Raw genomic sequence first — 23,387 nt, 5'->3', positions numbered from 1 at the left:
AGGATGAAAAACATACCGGCGTTAAAGGATTCATATTTTGTGTCTCATTGCCAAGACTTCCTAAGTGTTACATCAAAATCAATGTAGAGACCAATGCAGCAACGGTGTTTAGAAATGGAATCGACCCCCCCGCTGTGTCTGCAAAACATACCACTCATAAGCACAGCGTGCAGATTTAATTCACCATTCAATAAACATAAATCAAGCAGGCAATCAGGAGGATAGTGCGAAAACACTCATTTAAAAAATAGAAGAAAACGAGCTCTGCGGATCAACAAGTGGAGGCAAATGAACAGGAATCGATATCTTCCTCTTCAGCTGTGTCTCTGGACAGAAGGTTAGCAGTTACAAATCATTTAGCGTTCGGCCTTTGAGACGGAAAAGAACCAGCAGGAGGTCTACAAAGGGCACCGGGCCTTTTGCACCCAGCACCCAGCACCCACGGGAGAGCGAGAGAGACGTCTGCGTGGGACGTTCCAGCAAGATGGGAGGACGAACGTGAGCGTCTGCACCAGCTGTCATGAATCTGATCACACTGGCGGTACAGCACGACACTGAACAACAACAACAACAACGTGTGTACATCCACCTGGTGGAACCAGCTCCGTCCAAAACGCCTGGAAACATCATCACCCCCCCCCCCCCCCCCTCCCTCCCGCTCCCCCTAACGTGTTGCAAATCAATTAAATTACTGGCCGGCGAAGCTCGCGACACGCAGGAGATGATGCTCACGGTGAAGAGGGAAAACAGAAGAGGATGGAGGGGGAGGAAGAAGATCACCGGATAGCTCGGGGGAAATGAGATTATGCAACATACTGTACTGTCAGAGGAAGAGAGAGCAGTCCATACCATCATGCCAAGGGGAAGGCATGACTCACTGAAGGATATATACTTGGGTGTTGATGGACGCCGGTCACCATATGCGTTTCCTCTCCCTCCGTGTGGGCATGCGGCTGCTTTTAGCGCCAACGTTGGCTGAATATATTGAAAATATATTTTTGTTTTCCGCCAGGCTAACTTTGGTGATCCAGCAGCAGCAGCAGCATGAAGGGGGACGTGTGTGGTTTGGCCTTTTAGATTTGTTCCTCTAGCGCCATCGTCAGGTCAGGATTTGAAAATTGTCCGTCAAATTGTCGCTTAAAAAATTGTTTTGTTCCTAAATATCCGCTAAAAACTATCCTGGCGGCCAACTTGTTCGTGTGTTTGGTGGTGCAATGCTGTGCCCACAAGCTGCGCTTTAAGTCTATGATTACATCCTGTTTTGATCCTACGTTGAATGTTCTGTGTTTGTTGTGTAAAGCGTGACTCACTCGCATGGTGAGATGTTGCGTTGGTACAGCGCTGGAGTCAGTGGGCCAGCTGCAGAGCACATGCATGTTGTGGGTCCGTGCCGGTCGATAATGCCGGTGATTTAAAGCCAAGTTGCACTGATCATATGAGGAGGGGGAGGGGGCAATAACCCTGCATGAGCAGCTCAGTCTGGGGTGGAAGGGAGGGAGGAAGAGGAGGAGGCGAGGCGGTCAGAGGAGTGTCTCTCTGCCAGTTCGGAGGACATAAAATACGGCCACTCGGGCTGTAAACACGGATCCGCTGGGGGAAATGCAGAAAACACGAGCAAATGGAAGCAATAAAATGTGCCGTGCGGTGGAGGGGGAGGGGGAAGGCCGGCTTTGCCAAAAAGTAACGCAAAAGGAGTTTAATGGGGGAAAGCTAAACAACACAATGGAGCTAAAGTTTCCATTCCCCCCCTCACTCATTCTGCCTCGTTGTGTCCATGATTTAGTGAGATTAAGAGATATAAAGTTGGACTTACACGAGCAGAAAAACACCGAAAAGGTCACATCATAAACTAAGCTGCCCATTTCTCTGTCCAGTATTTTGTGCCGTAATAACCTGACTTTTATTATTTTTTTATATGCCGTTTGTGAGTAAACCCAGTATAAAGTTTTATGACGGCTGTTTACAGAAAGATGACGTCACTCAGGAGAGAGGATGGCCAATAAAGGAGGAGAGAGCCACTTCAGAGCATAAAACGCCCCGTTGGTGCATCTCTAAAGTGACTGAAGCTCTCTTTAAGCCGCCGGGACACAACGTAGAAGATGTGGCAGACAACACTTTCATGACAACACACATAAAGAAAGAAGGGGGTTTGGCCTGGCACACAACACACAACACACACCCAGGTGAACCGATGTTCTGATGGAAATGTACGGCAACAAGAGGCCTCTCTTTGGAAGAGACCTGGAGTTCCCATTTCCTCCCCGAATCTCATGAAAAAGAGGGTGGGGGGGTGGAAATAATCTGACATTCGGGTAGAGTTTCAGGTATTGAAGGGATGAGAGAGCCGGGGTTGGCCGAGAGTCAGTGCTGCAGGAAACCACAGGATGAGAGTCTGGCTGTCGGGAGCTAAGCTGCTGCTGCCTCACACACACACACACAAAGCAGACGCACAACATTACAACATCCATGAGTGCGCCAAACACACACTCCACCGCCATTTCCGACGACTTAATTTCCTCCTCATCTGTTTTGGAATCAACTTTAAGGCGCTCCCCCCGGAGACTTTTAGAAAGAGAGACAGAGAAGACGCAAAAGAGAGGAACTAATTAAGTGTGAAGATGAGAGAGAGAAAGAGGGAGGGAGGAAGGAAAAGGACCGAAGGAGTTAGCTCTGCTCGATCTAATGTAGTGACTGTTTTTTAATTTTTTTTTAACCCGTCGCTGCTCTTTTGTCACGGCTTTAAGGAGATTAAAAGCTCATCAAAAAGTAATTAGATGCCGCGGCTCCACACGAGCGTTCGAGGTAACGTCTGCTCGTGTGTTCAGACGTTACGTCAAAAAAAAAAAGAAAAGTACAGTACAGTCGGGGGGGGGAAAGCAGCGAAACACAAACATCCCTGAACGACACAACACATTCATCACAAATCCATTCACTGCCTCTAATCTCTCGCCGCACGTCTGAGCGGCTTCTTCAAAATGAGTTATGATGAAACAGAAACACAGAGCTCCGCGCTGACGAGGTTCCTTGTTTCTCTTGAAGCTCATTCTTTCTTCCTCACGAGCTTCTTCCCTGATTCTTTCTTTCAACCTCAGACCTGATCCCTGTCTTTGTTTGCACAACCCCCCGACCCCGGTTCCCCATTCCCGGTTCCCCGTTCCCTGCCTGCGTGTTGTAATCCCCTGATTACAGTCACACTTTCATTAGCCGCGGGCCGCTTTCTGCTGAGTTGAGCGGTTCTCCACTAATAACGCTAAAAGCTACCGGCTTTGTGTGTCGCTGCCTCTGACATAAACTGACTGGAACCACGAGAACAATGCGGAGGAACGTCCGACAATTTCGGAAATGTCTGCTTTATATATATATATATATATATATATATATATATATATATATATATATATATATATATATATAAAAATAAATAAATGTATAGATAGAGAGAGACGGTTCTCATGGACATCGCTGTAATGGTTCTCATTTACAATGTTTTCATCAACCTGGTTCTCTATAGACAGGGTTCTCACTGACACGGTTGTCTTGAGACAGGGTTCTCTTTAGACAGGGTTCTCTTTAGACAGGGTTCTCTTTAGACAGGGTTCTCTTTAGACAGGGTTCTCTTTAGACAGGGTTCTCACTGACACGGTTCTTTTTAGACAGGGTTCTCTATAGACAGGGTTCTCACTGACACGCTTCTCTTTAGACAGGGTTCTCTTTAGACAGGGTTCTCTTTAGACAGGGTTCTCACTGACACGGTTCTCTTTAGACAGGGTTCTCTTTAGACAGGGTTCTCTTTAGACAGTGTTCTCTTTAGACAGTGTTCTCTTTAGACAGGGTTCTCACTGACACGGTTCTCTTTAGACAGTGTTCTCTTTAGACAGGGTTCTCACTGACACGGTTCTCTTTAGACAGGGTTCTCTTTAGACAGGGTTCTCACTGACACGGTTCTCACTGACACGGTTCTCACTGACACGGTTCTCTTTAGACAGGGTTCTCACTGACACGGTTCTTTTTAAACAGGGTTCTCTTTAGACACGGTTCTCTTTAAACAGGGTTCTCTTTCGACAGGGTTCTAATCGACTTTATTCTCATAGACACAGTTCTCAAAGACAATTCCCATGGACACGGTTCTCATCGGCACGGTTCTCCACGAGTTCTCGCTGCCAAAAAGTGAATGAATGTATTTCCCAACATCGATGTATGACGGCTTCATGGCTAAATGTTTTGGTTCCACTACGAGCTGCCAGTAACAAGACCTCCAGAGAACCACCTGAGAACCCTTCAGCGGAACGGGAGGTTCTTCAAGAAACATCTCGGCAGGAGAAGAGCAAAAAGCTAACGCATAACAAACACAAGGACGCTCGTCTTACTTGTCCTCCACGTTGGCCGAGTTCCTCGACGTGAACGGGACGATCTCATTGGACGAGCTCTCTTTGGCGCCCGCGGCCCCGTTGGCCCTGATGAACGGGTCCAGTTCCCCGTTGACCGGAGGAGCCGGTTCGCCGCCGTTCTCCAGGTTGAGCAGGTTCAGGTAGGACTCGGCGTAGTCCACGCCGCCGCCGGGCGGGGAGAACGGGGAGGAGGGTTGGAGCGGCCATGTTGGCGTGGAGGTGATGAGCTGGTCCAGGGTCTGGCTGTAGTGGTTCTTCAGACTCAGGGACAGCGCCTTCGTCACAGAGCCGCCTGGGAGGGAGAAGAAAAGACAAAACATGTCACGTTTTCACGTTTCTTCTGAAGATGCCTCATCTCGGGATGGAGGCGTTGGCGCCGCGCCAGTGGGAAGCACTTAGCGCCGCCGCGGCTGAGATTAGCATTTTCCATCAGAGGGACTAACGTGATTAATGCAAGCGTGAAACACGGAGGTGTCGTTTAAAAAAAAAAAAAAGAAAAAAAAGGACACACTAAGAACACACAAGTAAAAACACGTTCACCGCATACAAAGATGACTCACACGTAAACACACACACTCTGCCCACAATGTGTGTGTTGTTTATTATATTGGCAAGACTGACCGTTCTTTCAGCTCCTGTAAATACATCTTTTCCTCCAAAAATCCTCCTTTGGGACAACGTGTGTGTGTGTCAATGTGTGTTTATGTGTGTGCGTGCACCAAAATAAGGTTTGTTAGCGCAACAAAAATAACTAACTCCTACCGTAAGTGTGAGATAATGCGGACAAAATGTGTTTTTAAAGCCTTTGTGATGATGTAAGCTGCTTTTTGTTTAGCGTAGAGGTGCTCATTGTGTGTAAGAGTTGTTTACACGCGTTGTGTTACGCAGAGTGCTGATTTGAATTAGAGTAAAATCTCAATAAATGATTTTTTAAGTGTCCATTCGGACACATTTTCTTTGATGTACATTATAAAACGGGTATTATGATGCGTATTAAGTACACGGCTCATGCATTCCACCTTCACAAAGCTAATAGTTGTGATCATCGCAGTGAGAGAGGTATTGATTCATCTTTATGTGTCTTATTGTGGATGCACTCTGCAGCAGAGTTGTTGACCTGGTTTCTAATGTTTTGCCCAAAACAACATTGCAAACGTAAGGTGGGAGGAATATTAAAAACACATTTCAATGTTCTGCAGTCTGGTGCAACAACACCACTAACTACAACCTGAGGAATAAACATATAGTGAAGTAACACCTCACTAACAGTGTCAACAAGCAGTGTTATCCTGCAGAATCCTCTCTGTGCTCATTTGTTGGACTGGATGGAATTCAATTGTACCATGAAAGTGGCAAAGGGATGTTTTTGTTGCTCGTTAGGCGATTACTGACTGAAATATTTATAAATAAAAAATACACATGATGGATTGCCATGAGATTTACTGTCTTTGCCTTGAAATAAAACTCTTAAAATTGAAAGATGCTTTCATAAAATGAACTTCCTTTTTCTTCTTTCTCCTTCCCTCCTCATTTTCCTTCTTCCTTCCTCTTTACTCCTCCTTCCTTCTTTCCTCTTCTTCCTTCTTTCCTTCCTCCCTCTTCTCCCTTCCTTCCTCTTCCTCCTCCAACATTAACTCGGGCTTTTCATTCCTCATTAACGGGTCACGAGTGCCTTCTTTCATCCTGCAATCAAGACGTCTTCAACATTCAAATAAAACCGGACACACAACGAGCTGTCCGGATGTCTGCGGGCGGGCAGGAAGCCAACGAGGTCACGACTGACTACACCAGCACCTGGAGAAGCGAGCAGTGACAAAGGACTGCAGCGCAAGAAGAAGGAGAGAGGGGGGGGAACCTGACCTGGCGGGAGCTAATCTGAGGGATTACACTGCTCTCCCAGCCGTCACTCACCGTGTCCATTAGCTTGCGGCTGCCCAGCTTGTGTTTTCGGGGCGCGGGCCTCCAGCTCCTTGAGCTGCTGCACCAGCAGCGCCAGGTGCTGCAGCAGGTCCCTGTTCTGCAGCAGCAGCTGGTGGACGCGGGCCTGAGCCTCCAGGCGGGCCGCGGTCTCCGCCGCCATCTGATCCTTCAACAGCTGCACCTGTGGTGGAGGCCGAGGCGCGTAGATTTTGATTCATAAAGAGGAAAAAAAACAACCCTAGATGCATTATCCAGTACATTTTTTACTGTCTAATGCCTCAATTTCACTCACCTCCCACTTGACCCACATCTCTTGTTGTTCTATCTATAATATCACAGGGATGGAAGTGGATATACAACCCTGCTCTATAATCCGAGGACTGTATCTGAAGGTAATGATGGGACGGCTATTTGGGTCGATCATTAACTCGCGGGGGTCCATTTTTGCCGCGGCAGTGAAATGAGCCGGGATCCGACACAAAATACTAAGTAAATATGCATTTGCGCTGCAGTTCCCTCAGACGACGCCACACAAAAAGGAGGCTGGAAGAATCTATTCGGACGCACGCCGCTTGTGTTCAACCACGCTGCACCCGACCGTCCTTCCATCAGCGAGTCGGTGCTGCCCCCTAGTGGGAGAGCGGGGGCAGTAGAGACGCCGGTACGCAGAGACGACGCGGTGACGAGGCTCACGCAGGTTTACTGGAACGCGGATTAGCCTCAAGCACATTGAATGTCGTGCATCTTTGGGAGGTATTGGTGGGATAAATGTCAATATCCTGACAAAACTGCAACACAAACAAGTCTATGTGTGTGTGTGTGTGGCTCTAATGACAAAAAACAAGTCTAGTTCCCCAGATCACAAGCTGACTGAAACAAATAAGAGACAAGCTTTCATCAGTCACTGCATTAGCTAAATAAAGGTTAATAATTAATTCACGTGAACTGATTCAAAACAGGAGTCAATCGGTTGCGTTTAGCTACTTGAGACTTAAAATAGAAGACAGAGTCGATGTAAACTGGCGTTTAACAGGAAACAGTTGAGCCTCATGTTTTAATCTATTCCATATTGATTATCGGGTTCCCCTGAAGAGGAACTATTGATTCGAAATCAATGGACGATTATCATCAAAGGGCAAAAGGCTGCATGAGAAATGTCAACGTGAATATTGAAAGCACTGAACGAGTGGCATCGAAGTGTGTGTGTGTTTATAGAGGAGTCAATACGAGTGAAGCTGAAACAATTAACTGGTAATCAATGAGTTGTTTCAGTCATTTTTTTAATCAAATATAGTGATAAATATGTTGGGTTTACTGCTTTTCTTTGCCGCACATCGAAAGGAAATTAAATATCTTCATGCTCCGGGCTTTTGCTCGAAGCAAACGAGACGTTTGAAGGCATCAGTTTGGGCTTTAGGGGGAAGTTGCGATGGACATTTTGAATTTTTTTCCAAGGTGCGTTTCTTACCTGAGCGACGGCCACCTGCGTGTGCTGCTGCTGCTGCTGCAGCTGCTGCTGGAGCAGCTGCAGGTAGTGCTGCGACGCCAGCGGGGTGAGCGAGCGGGAGCAAGGGCTGCTGGGAGTTACGCCGCGGGACGTCACGGTGAACAGGGACTTCCGGTCAAAGTCCTGAGCACAGACGCAGACAGAGAAGAGCACAAACATGAATTTGGTGTGTAAGTGTGTCTAAGTATTTCAAACATGCAACATAAGTCTGGAACTGCATACTTTGCAACCGCAGTGTATTGTAACGCCTACATCCCACCACTAGAGGGCGACGTAGCACACTGCAAAGTACTGCATTGAGGTTTCTGTTTGAGACCTCTACCTCAGTATATCATTAGTTTCCCTAAAATACCATGGGTTTGTTTGGCTGTCAATCAAACATGAATGAACCGCACACAGGACGGAGCAAATTATTGAGATTGTTAAATTATCACAAAAATAATAGAGAAAACAATTAAACAAGCTAATGAGCAGATTAAAGCCCCTCGTGGTTTGATCAGGATTTGATTGACAGCGGATTGATGAACAGAATAATGTAGCATCACTTTTTAGAACCATGTTTTTCATCAGAAAAAAGCAGTTTAAGAAATGGTGTCTTTATTTAACAAAAAAAAAAACCCCTTGTTATCCAATCTCGTGTTGCCAGTTTGCGATCCCCAACACAAGCAGCTTCTTGTGTATTCTGTATCTTCTGGGCTTTTTTTCCTCATTCTGTTATCCTGATCGCTCGCCCTTCTTCCCTCCATCCCGCTCTTCTTCTTATCTCCATGGAGCAGATGTTCATGAACCCCTCAACGGGATTACGGTGGCGTTTCTCAGAAATCAAACGAAACAGACTGGGGTTTTTTTTTTTTTTTTTAAATAGGGGGATTAAGTGTCCCCCCTTTCACAGCCAGCAGGAATATTCAGGTCCCTCTCTCTCTCTCTTTCTCTCTCTATATCCAACTCTCGCTCTCTTTCAGCAGCATGAAAACCGCCGTGTCTCCAACACTCAGTGTGCAACAAATCCCAAAGAGGAAAGCGTCATGACACACCAAAGCCTGCATGTTTGCACCTTTTCATCCCGCGACAGTCAAAGAAAGATAATAGCCGGCTCCTGACTCCGCGAGGGTTTGAAAAGCCGGCTGAATCTCAAACGCGGGCAAACAAAAAAAAATGATTGGACTTTTACCGCCGCGCACAAGCGTGACCAGGTTTGTTTCATGTCGACAGTATCGGCTGCCAGCTGCGGTTAGTCTGGGAGAGCTGCAGCCCGTCGCTCTGCCGAGGTGCTGCAGGAGATGACGAAGCACTGGAGCGAACTTCCCAAGTTCAATGAGCCCTTTGGCAGCGCCGCGCCTGGAGGACGGCGTCGGAAACGGCACCGAGGCCGACGCGATGACTCGCAGCAGAGGTTCATTTTACTCTTGAATGGTGACAGACGGTTTTCTGTGTTTAGATGTGGATGCCGCTGCCGCCGCCTCACGCCTGGTGTCGGTGATAACGGGGGAACCTTCACCACGACTGTAACGCAAACTGAGATTGTGGCGTTCGCCATGTGAGTCCGCCCTTAAATCTCACTGTCGTGAGGTCGAGGCGTCTAACGACTGTGGCAAAAGAAGGAAAGAAAGATACGGCTCGAGAAGTGAAATGCATAATATGAATACACACAGACTGTGGAACACTTAAAGGGTGACGTGAAATCAAAATAGTTCATAATATCGCATCAATTCCAGCTGTCGGTGTTGATTTAATGACTTTTTTCGACCCACTTAGCAACTTCTTTTTCGAAAGAGCGACAAATCAACGGCACCGTACTTCCTTTTTCCCTCAAATACTTCACAGGAAATGTTGCCAATGCTCTCTGGATTAAATGTGTGTGTTGCCAACTGCTGAATTATTTAAATTTGACTACTGAACATAAGTATTGTTTCTTTTCTTCCTTCACAAAATACGCACACCAGTGTCCGTTTCCTCTCTGTTGTCGTGTTTCTGAAATGAGCTCGCCAGCTTCTCAGCACAACAAAGGGTCCCGCTCGTGCATCTTTAATGCAGTAATGGGACAAAAAGCTTTAATGGTACGTAGCCAATGGTCTGTGGGTTTATTGAAAGAGGGGAAATTAAATAGCATCAATGCTCACGTGCTGCGGGGCATCAGAGTACCGGCCTGCAGATGTCAGTCAACCGTAGTAAATTCAAATTCATAAGCTTGAATCTTCACAAAGTGTATAAAAAAAACTAATTGTGCCACAACTGTAGTGTCATTAAAATTTAAATTGATGAAACACAAAAGGTGTCTTTAATTTAGTGTTCAATTAAGCTTTCAAACATTAAACAAAAATCCAATTATTCATCTGTGAAATTAAAAAAGACAGACTTTTTGCATTTATACTGCCGAGCAACTGTAGACAAATGCAGTATATTACGCCAGTGCGCTTATAATAACCTTCTTGCCCGCAGCAATTCATTGTGCGTGTGTGTGTGTGTGTGTGTGTGTGTGTGTGTGTGTGCGTGTGGCAGCCTCTTACTATGATGGTCTGTCCGGGTTTGACCACGTTCAGTTCGGCCAGACTCTGCAGAATCTCGCTGACCGCCTTTTCACAGAGGGACGAGCCGGCCGAAGGGTCTTCTCCGCCTCGCCTTCCTCCGGGTTTGCCGTCCTCCTCTTCCTCGCCTTGCTCCGCCCCCGTGAGCTTACGACCTGTGAGGGGAAAACACGAAAAGGGGCGATACGTAAAAAGCGATGAACAGCAAACGAACAGGGACGCGGTTGCAATAAAAGATCTAATAACCGCTGAGTGTAACGCAGACCTCTGTTTGGCCGCCAAAGAGGTGGCAACGCTCACTTTAAATACCTTATTTTAATATATTGCAAGTTCTGTTTTAAATGTCCAACAGGTCGTCCTCACCGTCGCTGCAGGACTCCTCCGTGGACTTGTCACTCTCGCCGTCCGCCTGTCCGTCTGCGTCCTGCTCCGCATGCTGCAGGCTGAGCTTGTGACACACGTCAAAGGCCTGACCCACCGTGCGCACGATGCGCATGGCCTGCGACTGTCGGAGAGAGAGAAAGGTCTTTTTTAGGACAAGCGCCAAACACTCTTTCCCATCCCGTCTGCTCCAGCAGGAGTGGATCAGTGAAACCCTTCGTTGTGTTCGTTGGGTGCACTGAAGACACGAACACTCGAGTCAAAAGGAGATACTCGTCTGAAACATGCAGTTGTAAAATCGTATTCCAGCTGCTCTGTATTCACCGCAGGCTGCAGGTCTTTAAAAAAAAAAAAAAAAAAGGCAAAGGAAATTAATTTAGCCACCGGAAATAAAATAAAACTTCAAACTAAATTTGATTTACTCAGCTGACATAATCAGGAAATTAATTCGTGAATCGAATATATAAATCCAAAAGCCGTAGAATACCAATAACCTTCAGTCACAAGGAGAGAGACACACACGATTGTTGCACAGAGACTTCCTGAATTTAAATCCAGGAGCAATGGCAGCAGCAGATTGAGGAGAGAGGAATAAGTGAGGAAATAAAAAAGACATGTATTATGACTTCAAGGCCGACTGACACATCTCTTCTCCCTCCATGATGCTCCGACCGTCACTTCTGTTTTCAGCTATTTAAACCGCGGTTGGCGCGCAGCCTGTTGCCAAGAAAAGTGTAATCAGCTGTGTGTGTGTGTGTGTGTGTGTGTCTGTGTACCGTCTTCTTGGACTTGAACACGTTGCATCGGAAGGAATTATTGGAACCGTCTCTCGCGATGTAGCTGAAGATCTTTAAGTCCTGAGAGTCATGTGACACGTAGAAAATCCTAGAAAACACGACACCAAATTTAAATACATAATCTATACATTATATATATATATATATAATATATATTAATAAATAAAAAATAAATATATCTATAAATGTAAATATCACATATGTATAATATATCAAATATATATATAAAAAAAAAAATATATATATATATATATATATATATATATATATCAAAATATTAATTATATAAATATATATATATACAAAAAAATATATAAATAAATATATATTTACACAATATGTATAATATATAAAAGAAATTAAAAGGTATCATTATTTCTATAAATGTCACTACACTACTGTCGTCTCTGTGTGTTGCAACACACTGCAGTAAACTGGGTTCACACACACACACACACACACACACACACACACACACACACACACACACACACACACACACACACACACACACACACACACACAGTGCAGCGTCACTGGTATAAAACGACTCCATTGGGAACCGGACAAACTAATTATGACCAAATCACGACCTCGGCCCTGTGAGAGCGGCCGACGCTTCCCCACGGTGACACAAGCAGCGAGCACAAACACAACGAGCGCACGCACACGCGCACGCGCACGCACACACACACACACACACACACACACACACACAGGTTAGAGGTGAGAGGTTAACACACTTTTAAGCGGCTGCCTACTTCTCTCCATCTCGGAGATTTCCATTTGCACGAGGAGGTCGCCTTACGAGCTATAATTGATTTAAAAAATTAAAAAAAGAAGAAGATTTTTGTTTTGTTTCATTGTTCCCCCGACTAGAAACCGTACCTGTCCTATTTTGCCTGCTCTTTCCATTCTGAAACGCACCTCATCCTCTCAGACAGACAGTATTATTTTCACACTTTTACGGTTTAATTGCCGCGAGTCGCTTAGCGGTGACTGACGGCTCCGCGGGCTCGCCGCTGATTGGTCGACGGGCTCCTTCGCCACGTCACCGGAGGGAGGTAAAGGGATGCTGGGGCTCTAATTAGAGCGTTTCCTTTTGGGCCTCACACGCTGAGAAGATTCGTGACAACAAACTGTACAGATTTACCGCCAGTTTACTGTGAATACACTGTTAAAATAAATGACATCCTGGAAAACACATGCTCCTCCAAGTACAAGCAGCAGCTATAGATTATTCATGACGCTATCTTAAAGTAAGTGCATTTGGCACATATAGCATCGTACATTAGTCCTGCATGGTGAAGTACATTAAGCGAGCCGGAGATTCATCTCCACAGGTCGAGCTGCAGGATTTCACCTCCACAGAGAGACGGTGTGCAGTATCTGCAGCTACTTGCAGTAACTCATTAACTAACAGGAACATGCGGCCAGATGTAATATTTGTTTTCCACACAGCAGGAACATACGACACACGGAGCGGTGGACCGACCTGTAGATGGGATCCTGCATGATCAGCATCTTGCTCTCGTCCCACGTCCATTCTTTCCTCTGCGTACGACACAGGCGATCGCGATCAACGCGGGAAAAAAATGGCCGTTTAATTTCAGAATCCAGCAGAAAATGGTTTTATTGTCGTATATTACGAGTGACTAACCTTCTGCTTCTTCCTTAGCAGCACCTTCACGCCGTCCACGGACACCACGATGCTCACTTTCTTCTTCTTGATGTTCTTGGCCTTGAATTCATACTATTAGAGACGGACAAAAAGAGACATTAGGAACAGTAGTGCAACGTTTAAATAGTATTTCAACAGGGCCGCACGGTTTTAAATACACAGCGTGACGGTAAATTACGCTTTGTTGGTTTGATGTCGGAGGTTCAGTTGCAGCAGATTACACATCATTTAATACAAACACATCAGTCACGAGCTTGGAGAACATTAGCTTCACTAATGTTTGTTTTCATTACGGATTAATCTGCCAAATGCTTTGTTTACTTTTCATGCCCATCACAAGCTCCCAGAGCCCAAGATGACTTATTCATCAAAAGAAACAAAAACATGTATTGAGCTTATTATCGTAATGTAAGACAGAAAAATGCAATAAATCTCAATGCCGGAGACTGAAAGCAACGCTGAAGGGTTTTTCAGTTTGTTGTCTTTTATTAATAAATCTCTAACACGTTGAAAACTGTGGAACCAATTTTGTCTCCAGACCTCTTTTCCCCTGTGTTTGAGTCGTCGCAGGAACCCCAAATTAATTCCAATACTTGTGTTTATTGTTTGTATTTGTCCAGCAAAGTCTTGGGAAAAAAAATTATATCTGCAAAAAATCACTTTTAAAAGATATTTTGATAATAACTATGAACATCCAGCATGATATGAGCCAGCTTTCCCAAAAAAGCCTTGTGGAGCGTCAATAAGACACCTTTTTGGAAAGATTAGGACCTAAAGAATCAGAATCTGCAACAAAAATCACAATAAAACAAAGTTTTGGCCTGTTAGGAAGAAGTTTCAGTCAAGAAACGGTGTTGTTCGGTTGAAAAATGGAAAAATTATGTATTTTATGCCAAAAGATTGTCTGAATGGGGCATGCTGGGACTTAAAATTAGCACAGGAGGATTTTCGCACGGTTTCCAAAAGGTTCAGCTCTTTTCCGTACTAATCTTATTGGATTTTATTCGATATTCTCTTGAACAACACTTTTTAAAATTGTATTTGCATGACGTGTTTTTCGTTGTCGCTGTGTGTTTTGATGTTTTTGCGTAAAGCTCTTGTTGCTGCGATGTTCTGTATAAATAACTCTCAGTTTTTCCTCGTTACAGTCGCTGTTTGTATCCCCGCTGCACATTTGGCACGCTGACAGAATCAAGGGGCATCATTGGGAACAATCTGTCAGCATTAAAACTTGATTGGCGGTGAACTTTACGTTCACGTCTTTATTAGCTTGGCAGCTCACAATGGGAGCGCTGATGAAAGTCTGTTGAATAGCCGAGTCTCCTGGAACAAAAAATAAAGAAACTTGCATGCAGGCGCTCTGACGCCAGACAGAAGAGGAAGGGCACTTGAATAACGGAGATGGATGGCCTCGCTTCACCTTGACTGCAATGAGAAGCAACATCCAATAGGTCAACAGACCCGGTGCAGGTGTATTCGGACTGATTGTGGCTAACGGCGTTAAAAAAGTTGGCACTTTTACTTCGTTAATCCTCTGAAATACTCCGGTGCCGTTCTGGAGGACCTGCCACGGGCGCCGGTGAGTTGTTCTAAATATAAAGTGACAAGAAATGATCACGTGTCTCTGCTTCGCAGGGGCGCTAAACAAAGACTGCGAGGAGCTTAAATTAAACAACATTTGAGCAGAAAGGCCCGGGATGTTTGCTGAGCGGTGCAGCAGCAGCAGCTGTGTTTGTGCAGCGAGCGGCGCGTCTGCGCCTCGTCAGCTGCCGCCGCGCTGTCGGCTGAGGACGTCAGCGAGTCTGGCCTGTCGACTGGAATCAGCGTCGCTTATTTAAAACGCGAAGCTGGGTTCAACTCCCGCTAGCTAGCAAACTAGCAAGCAAGCTAGCTAGCAAGCTAGCAGGCCTGCGGGACCGCACAAGGTCAAGTGTACGAGCCAACGGCTTTCTGGAGTCGCCATTTACCACGATAGGAAAGTTGTTTTTGAGGAACTGAGGAGAGAAAAGGAGAGGAGAGAGAAGGAGAGGAGGTGAGGAGAGAGAAGGAGAGGAGGTAAGGAGAGAGAAGGAGAGGAGGTGAGGAGAGAGAAGGAGAGGAGGTGAGAAGAGAGAAATAGAGGAAGTGAGGAGACAGGAGTGGAGGTGAGGAGAGAGAAGGAGAGGAGGTGAGGAGAGAGAAGGAGAGGAGGTGAGGAGAGAGAAGGAGAGGAGGTGAGAAGAGAGAAGGTGAGGAGACAGAGGAGAGGAGGTAAGGAGTCAGGGAAGGAGTTGAGGAGACAGAAGGAGAGGAGGTAAGGAGTGAGGAGAGGAGGTAAGGAGTGAGGAGAGGAGGTAAGGAGACAGAACAGGAGGTGAGGAGACAGGAGAGGAGAGGAGGAGACAGCAGAGGAGGTGAGGAGACAGGAAAGGAGGGGAGGAGACAGGGGAGGAGGTGACGATACAGAAAAGGAGGTGAGGAGACAGGAGAGGAGACAGGTGAGAAGGGAAGGAGACAGGAAAAGAGGTGAGGAGACAGAAGAGGAGGTGAAGAGACAGGAGAGGAGGTGAGGACACAGGAGAGGAGGTGAAGAGACAGGAGAGGAGGTGAGGACACAGTTGTTATGTAAGGACCCTGCCAGCGGTGACCTTTCCCTGCAGCTACACAAACGCTGCCACAGGACAATTAGTTGGACATTTAGTTGAAAAAGTCACGACCTCGCAGACAAGATTATGAAATAGTTTGGTTCTGTTCACCGAATGCTGGGACTTCAAATAAAAAACATGTTGTTTTTTTTTGTCACATCCATTCCTACGTTTTCAAGCTAATTTCCTGCTGGAGTCTGTTTGAAATGCCCGGCTCTCCCTGCCCTGGATCCATGGTGATTAAAGTTTCAGTCTCTAATTATGCAGAACAGAGTCCTGAGAGAGCTGATTAAATGGAGAATAGGTTCAGGAAGAGAGAGAGCGAGAGAGAGAGAGAGAGAGAGAGAGAGAGAGAGAGAGAGAGAGAGAGAGAGAGAGAGAGAGAGAGAGAGAGAGAGAGAGAGAGAGGAGGAAACGCATCACAAAGAGGCCAAGAAAGCAATAGCCAGCGTTGGAGAGAGGAGGAGCTGCAAAGGGAAGTGGAAGAGGTGGTGAGATGAAAAGGAAAATGTGAAACCAAAAACCTGCAGAGTTTCATTTATATGCTGATGAACCTCGTGCAGAATCTACTGATATTGAGATTACAATATTTGCTCTGGGGCGTTTAATAAGATGAGGACATTCGCAGAAAAGTAAAAGGTTATCAGATTTATAAAAAAACATCTTTATACTTTATCAACCTTCTCTCCAGTAAGTTCGTACAGTTGATTCAAACTTTACCCGAGTCTGTATGTTATGTTGTTGTTGACGCGTGCAGTGTTAGCTTTCTGCTAACCTGACACACATTGACTGTAAGAAAGCTATTTTAAAATGTCTATAAAAGAACTTCACAGACACTTTTAACTCTTGTTCATTATTGTCTCATGACAACGGAAAAAAGTCTGCAAAAATACAGAAGAAGAAATAGAAGAAAAGTAATTGTTAGTTGCAGCCCAGCTTATATGATCATTATATCCAGGGAAGAGATGCGTCCAAGGTGTGTGTGTGTGTGTGTGTGTGTGTGTGTGTGTATGTATGTGTGTGTGTGTCTTTACACTAGTAAGTGGATCTATCATAAAACTGTATGTAACGTTAAGCATCCATATGCTGTGCTTCATACTGCTGAAGCGTCACCATATATAAACTCTTGCACTCTCTCACACACACACACACACACACACACACACACATTCATAATTCACAGGCCATGGCGGCATTCCGGTGAAGCAAAATGGAGGATTTTGCAATTTCGTTCAAAAAGGATGAAATTTTAATATTTTCTTTGCCTAAGTGACGAGTGCTTTGAAATATTCAGGGCTTCAATGCTCTTGCATTGTTGTGGTTTTTCTCGTCATCAACAGCGGAGCGAACACTTGAAAAGCTCATGACACGCGGCCCCCGAAGCCCCGCGCCAAAAAGAAATCTGGAAAAAGAAAGTACTTGAGAAAGGAGCTTCGTTTACTTCAATCTGCTGAAACTTTCTGTATGATGAGACGTTCAGGAATAACACACTAATGAGCTGATACGACTCGTGTGGATTGAACGTGGCGTGTGAAGTACACGGACTTCAAAGAAGTGTCCTAAAACCTTTAAGAAAACGAGGCCTCCGGCGCTGCAGCAGAAGCACAGGAGAGCGAGGGCGTTTACTCTGAATCTCTCTCCGCCCGGATGTGTGCGTTTACACCGTCAGACTCATCCGTCTTCCCCCAGACAGCGTAACAAATTTGAGCCAGCGCTCCGCTGCAATCCATTATGAGAGTGTCAGATAAAAAAAAAAGGCGGCGGCGGCGATGCGGTGGCGTGCTCGCAACGAGGACGATGAGGGGGAGGGGCCTCTCAGGAGGGTTTGAGGTCCCGGTGGTGCGTGATGAAACCCAGAGGAGACCGGGAGGCCGCTCACTGTTTATTAGCAATATTCTGAGTGAGCCAGCACAATGGAACTAATACATAGCTAATATATCCTGTCAACATCTATTAGCCACCACAGAAAACAAAATCTATGATATGAGCATTGGGGAGAAGTACGCATTAAATGAAAAAAGTCATTTTTTGGAAATAAACGAGCCTTCCTGATGGAGTCAGGTGATGAGATTAATATCTTTCTCATGTCTGTAGAGTGAATATGAAGCTACAGCCATGCGACAGTTACCTTTGCGTAGCATAAAGACAACCAGCTAGGATATTTTATGCACCTACCAGCACTTTATACTCACAATATAGACAATACTAACCCTTAAATCATCAAGTCTTAATGCCGAGAGTCAGCGGAGATCGATATCGGTCACTTCGGTATACATGTATTACAGAAAAGTAGTATCTTTTAACTCTTATTTAGCGTATTCAACAGGTATGGTGACGAGTTCGGGCCCTGGACCGATGAGAAAAATTCACACAAACATGTCTCATGGTCCAGAGATAGAGATTAAGATCTAATTTTGTCTTCATGAGGGACGAGGAGTCTCTTTTCAGGAGGGAGCGCAGGTCTCTCAGTCATCTCGTGGCAGCTGTTGCTCTGCAGATACTGAAACTACCCGTCAGCAGCCTCTTCATGAAAGCCACATCGATTCCTTCAGGTACCGTTATTTGGTTCATGCTTTAATCTGGCTTCGGAGAACTCTTCAGAGAAAAAGTTGGCTGAAGACGAGGATGTTTTTTTATCTTTCGTCAAACTATTTATGGGTATTTTTAGACTAAATGAGGAGGAATGCAGTGAGAAATGATGGGCAACCCCCGCCACGCCACTCCCCCTCCCTCGATGCTGAAAAGCAGAGGAATGCAGGGGGTGCGTTGGGGGTCATTGATGCTGCCTGCAGTACCACTGCATCCATACAGGAGCCCACAATAGACCACTATAGATCGCAACCTAGCAACCCTTTCATTACAATTCCCAGGATTTGGGGTGTTCCAGGGAATTTCACCGCTTTTTCTCTCTCTCCCTCTTGTCCCCGGTCCTGTACACAAAGAGACGACTGTTGGGAGCTGAGAAACACAACAGCTGCCCAACAGCCTGCAACTTAGGGAGGAAAAGAGGGAAGGAGAGAGAGGGGGGGGGGTTAACATTTTAAAAAAAGGTCTTCCGGAAATCAAAAGTACTGTGAAACAATTTGAAATTTGCACGTTTATTTCCGTTAGTTGAACGAAGACCCGGAGCTTTAATCAGCGCTGCTCAACCCGTCTCCTGTCTCTCTCTCTTTTGGCTGAGGGGTAGTTTCCCTCTCGACTCCCATGACGCCGCGGAGGCCAAAACCGGCGTGAAGCGGCTCGCCTCACCGTGAGTCAGCAGGGGGGAGTGATGGAGCGATGAGGGAGCAATTACCTCCACGGTCGCCGCCGGAGCGACGACCTTGGCCGAGACCGGAGGGAGCGGCCCGGGAGTTTGTGTTTTTTTTTGCAGAGACACAAGCGCGAGATAGATAGCTTTCCGTCCGCCCGAGTGCACAGATTAAGGATTGGACTCCTGGGATCCGCTCCAGCGAGCGGCGGCGGTCGGTCGCGGTCCCGTGGGGGGCTTCTCCATGACAGCGGGGTTACTGGAATTCACTGCAACGTCTTTTCATTGTGAAATAAACTTGGGAGTCGAGTTTGGAACAGTTTAAACCGAACGGCCTTTTTTTCCTCCCCCTCACCAGAATGTTTATTCTAGATTTTTAGAGCTTTGCTATTCTACGCATCGCAGCTGGCACCGCCGCTCCATCTGGGAGCTACAGCGGTGACTTCTTTAGATAAATGACTTTCATTACTTACGCTGCAAGTGTGTTTATGGCGGGCCGACAGGCGGGAGCGATCAATCCCCGCGAGGCCGTGGCGTTAATACAGTCTGGACGGAGCCAGCGGAGGACCGTTACATTAGACCACGGGGGGGTTAGACTTAATGGATCTTCATCACATCCAGTCAGGACGAAGAAGAGAAGCCACAGATTAAGACAGTAAACGTGGCGAATGAGTCCTCCGGTGCCTTTAGAGAGAGAGGCATCAACTGCACTTGAGGAAGGAGCGGCGAGCCCCGGTGCCGGCGCTCCTCCAGCGGCGGCAGTGAGAATGAAAAACCCCCCACGCCTGAGCAACTCGCTGACGGGAACGGCGAAAGGACGGCCGGCCGCAGAGCGCCCTGACGGTGTCTACTCGGGGGTGTTAGTCACATGGGAAATCCAAAAAGGAACGACTTGTGCATGCCAAACGCTCGCTGTCAAAGAGATGGGTGCGGAAGGTGCACCCACGGGTCCACTCTATCCACAAGACTCTTAAGGTTATTATTTACAGGGTTTACTAAGCAGAGCTACACCTGCAGGCAGGCTGACACAGACAAATCTAATCCTCTTCTAAGTTATTACAATAAGAGACGGAGAGCCGTCTCCTTTTAATGCAAATCAGGAATCACAGGCGACTCTCAAATCTAAGAAAATGAGTCGTCTGAGGTCCTGCCGTGCAGTTAAACGGTATTATGTCCCATGTTAAACTTTAATATCTCTCTCTGGCGTGTATGCTCAGGAGCAGAGAAGACAGATTGAAATCTACACTCACACAAAGACTTGTCTTTATCGGGGTGAGGGGTCGCCAGCCTCTTTGTGTGTTACTGTGTGCTCTGTCATCATGGCGTTGGCATCACAACAACAGGTTGTTTTTTTTTAAAGACCCTATAGTTTGACCTTTACTGTGCAGAATGATACGCAGAGTTTGACACCACAGGGTTGTTTTCAACTTTCTCTATTATCTTAAATCTGAGCCGAAGACGTGTTTGTTCAAGCAACACTTTGTGACATCACGAGCAGCTCGAGAGCCAATCGTGGACGAGTTTGCAACCCACACGAGTGTGATGTGGAAACTTCCAGTGCACCCACAGTGAGGAGGGACGCTCCAGTAACGTAGGAGTCGTCTTGTGTACAGACTGCATATCCAGACATTCTGGGTTTGTTAAAGTGGGAGCAGGAATTCAAGAACATGTCTGATTTCAGAACTTCTTAATTGATTTAGTATGAAGGCAAAACAAGATCAGGACTCAAAAAAAAGTGTACAAGCATTCATTTAAGGTCTGTAGATCGGTTTAGTGAATCTTAAAGGGGACAGATTAAGCTAAATGTCAGGTTTAAATGCTTTAATGTTTTAAGAAACACTTAATTTTTCACATGATCTCCGTCTCTTCAAGCCCCCCCAAGTCTTTTTTGCTTGGCTTGCGAGAGAAACATGGTGCACCTTTGCAAAAGTAGTATGATATGAGGTATTTATTATAGACATATATTGATGTGTCTGCATGTGACATAGGAAGAGGAGCCAAATCTGAATGGCTTTGTGGAATCACAGGTTTTCTGATCGAGGCTGACGTACGATACATAAGGTGGGTTCACTTCAGTCATTTCTTTTAAACTCAACACTGAGTTTATTAAGTTTTTACTGAGTTTCCATCACCAGCTGAGGCCGGTGATGGATGCTGAATAGCTGCATATGAATGCGGGACCGCGGCGATGTGCAGAGATGCTGAAAACGTCTCTTTCCGATGCCGTCGTCTGGCTAAGCAGCAGTCGGAGTAATAGGATTACCAGGACCAACGCCGTCAGATCACAGGCCCTTAAATCCTTTAGCACCCGGTGCAGGAGGAGGGGCGGGGGGGGCGTCATCAATCTACATCCATATACTGTAAAAACACAGTCACAGCGTCTGAGCTACCGCAGCGTCACGCTGAGAGCCGCTGAGAGGCAATAGATAGGCTCCCAATCTTAAAAATAGGTGGATTAACCATTTAATTCTCCCAGTGCATGAACAGAGATCAATGAAAACCTGAAATGTGCTCGGAGTGACTTCTGTGCAAAGTTAACATATTGATTTAAGGTATAATATGGACATATTTCTTTATAAATTAAAGATGTATACGTCTGCCGTCACACAAGGAGAGGGACGATGAAAGAAGAAGAAGCGACATGATGAAGAGGAAACAAGGAAGTAGGTGATGGAGCATTTATTGAAACAATGTGAGGTTCGAGGCCAAATGCAACTGCCCGATTAACCGCATGTTAACCCTGTTTCAGGGGGGCACATGTCGGGGTGTGAATCAGGGGCGCCATCTGTTCCTTACATGTAAACATGTACCCCGCCCAAAAAAGCCTTTTGGAAGAGGCTTTAATAGCGTGAGAGAGCTTTCATGAAGCTCAGTCATGAGTAGCTTAAAATCCGTAGTCTGAGAGGACAGAGACAGCTTCGCAACGCCGGCAACGACAGAAGGTTGGGCAATGTGCTGATTGATGGCAGTCGGCTCCGCTCTACTTAATGCCGTCTGCACTTGTTGGTGTGAACTCGCGCTACGATGTATAAAAAACACAGAGTCTGTGAAACCCCATCAGTAAAGGCAATGCAGCAGATAAGAGGCAATCAAACGGATCACAAGCACACGTCTCTTGTGCAGAATCAAAAGGACGAGGAGAAGTGTTTTCACCAAGAGGATCACTGTGCTATATGTGCGATATTAGCCCCCAAAAGACCCTTCAGAGATGTCCCAAAACCCTGCAGATGTGCGGTGACAGAGGTCAGAGAAGGTCAGCCGAGTGTCGGAGGAACGTCACGACGCACTCCTTCTCTTGTTTGATGTGCCGGATGGAGGTGATGAGCGACGGGAGGACGGAGACAACCGGGGCAGAAAGATAAGAAGACTTGGTTTGATCATGACACACACACACACACACACTCACTACAGAGAGAGAGACACTGGACCAGTCACAGAGATTATAACGAAATTCAAGTGGGATCAAATTATTCAAAGCACAAGAAAACCTGAAGGAAAAAGTACAGAGAGTTTGGGAAATTCTGCTCCAGAAATATGCTAATGCCTCTGGAGCGTATGCTTCAGCGGCTCATGAGCTGTCTCCTCCCTCATTATCCATTCAGTTGTTCTGCCCTGAAAGGTTGATGCATGTGGAGATAACAATGAAGAAAAAACAGCCTCTCAAACTTCCCCTGCAGAGCGGTGTGTTATGTGAACAACACTGAAGTGAGTCGCGCAGCAGAAGTCCTCTTCTCAACGATCAACAACTGAAAATACAGCTTTGATTTCTTTTTTTTTAAACTCTGCCGCCTCTGTGACGGACAGTAATGACATTAATGAGCGGACAGATTTTCACAGGCGGAGTCGTGGTCCTCTGCGAGCGAGATGTTGTTATTCAGAGCGACAGCCGCTTTAGAGAAAGCGTTATCTTGTTAGTTGCTGTGCGGACGGCGGCGCTGAAGCGGGTTTAGAGTCCGTCGGGTCGAGCGGCGGCAGCGGTTTGCTCGCATCGTTTATCCAATTGGAGGAGAGCAGGTCGCAACCATCGCGTCCCTAATGGACTGAAGCCCCAAAAACACAATCCCCTGGGCTAGTCCTGGCTTCATGGAAGCGTCCGTGAACCACAAACGCAACAGACAAACGTTACATTTTTTTAAAATTAAGATTGAGTTTCCGGGTTTCCAGTCCGCCGTGAGCCAAGAGACAAAAGAAATGCTCAGAAACCTTCCCATATAGTCACATTTTCTTGTCTTAGCAGCCACTTTACGCGCCTCTCGTTCAAGGAACAGACGCAAAACAGGTCCACTGACGACATATCAAACCACATTTCATTCC

At 46.2% G+C, this 23,387-nt stretch overlaps 1 protein-coding gene across 2 annotated transcripts in view; it reads right to left on the bottom strand.

Annotated features, from left to right (window-relative positions):
• The window catches only part of si:dkey-34e4.1 (carboxyl-terminal PDZ ligand of neuronal nitric oxide synthase protein), a 36,334-nt gene that overhangs the window by 4,310 nt on the left and 8,637 nt on the right, over window positions 1–23,387 (bottom strand). For both annotated transcript variants that reach the window (XM_068573353.1, XM_068573354.1), the window contains exons 3-10: window positions 13,179–13,271; window positions 13,014–13,072; window positions 11,498–11,606; window positions 10,704–10,845; window positions 10,323–10,495; window positions 7,777–7,938; window positions 6,300–6,489; window positions 4,368–4,680 (exon numbers count right to left, since the gene is read on the bottom strand). In XM_068573353.1, the coding sequence (XP_068429454.1) occupies window positions 4,368–4,680; window positions 6,300–6,489; window positions 7,777–7,938; window positions 10,323–10,495; window positions 10,704–10,845; window positions 11,498–11,606; window positions 13,014–13,072; window positions 13,179–13,271 (1,241 nt within the window). The remainder of the gene's footprint in view (window positions 1–4,367; window positions 4,681–6,299; window positions 6,490–7,776; window positions 7,939–10,322; window positions 10,496–10,703; window positions 10,846–11,497; window positions 11,607–13,013; window positions 13,073–13,178; window positions 13,272–23,387) is intronic.

The sequence above is a fragment of the Clinocottus analis genome, unplaced genomic scaffold (genome assembly GCF_023055335.1).
Source record: "Clinocottus analis isolate CAN_PGR_092001 unplaced genomic scaffold, fCliAna1.0.p SCAF_13, whole genome shotgun sequence".
Taxonomy (NCBI): domain Eukaryota; kingdom Metazoa; phylum Chordata; class Actinopteri; order Perciformes; family Cottidae; genus Clinocottus; species Clinocottus analis.
Note: the sequence above shows the minus strand (reverse complement) of the source record. Positions and strands in the feature narration are given on the sequence as shown.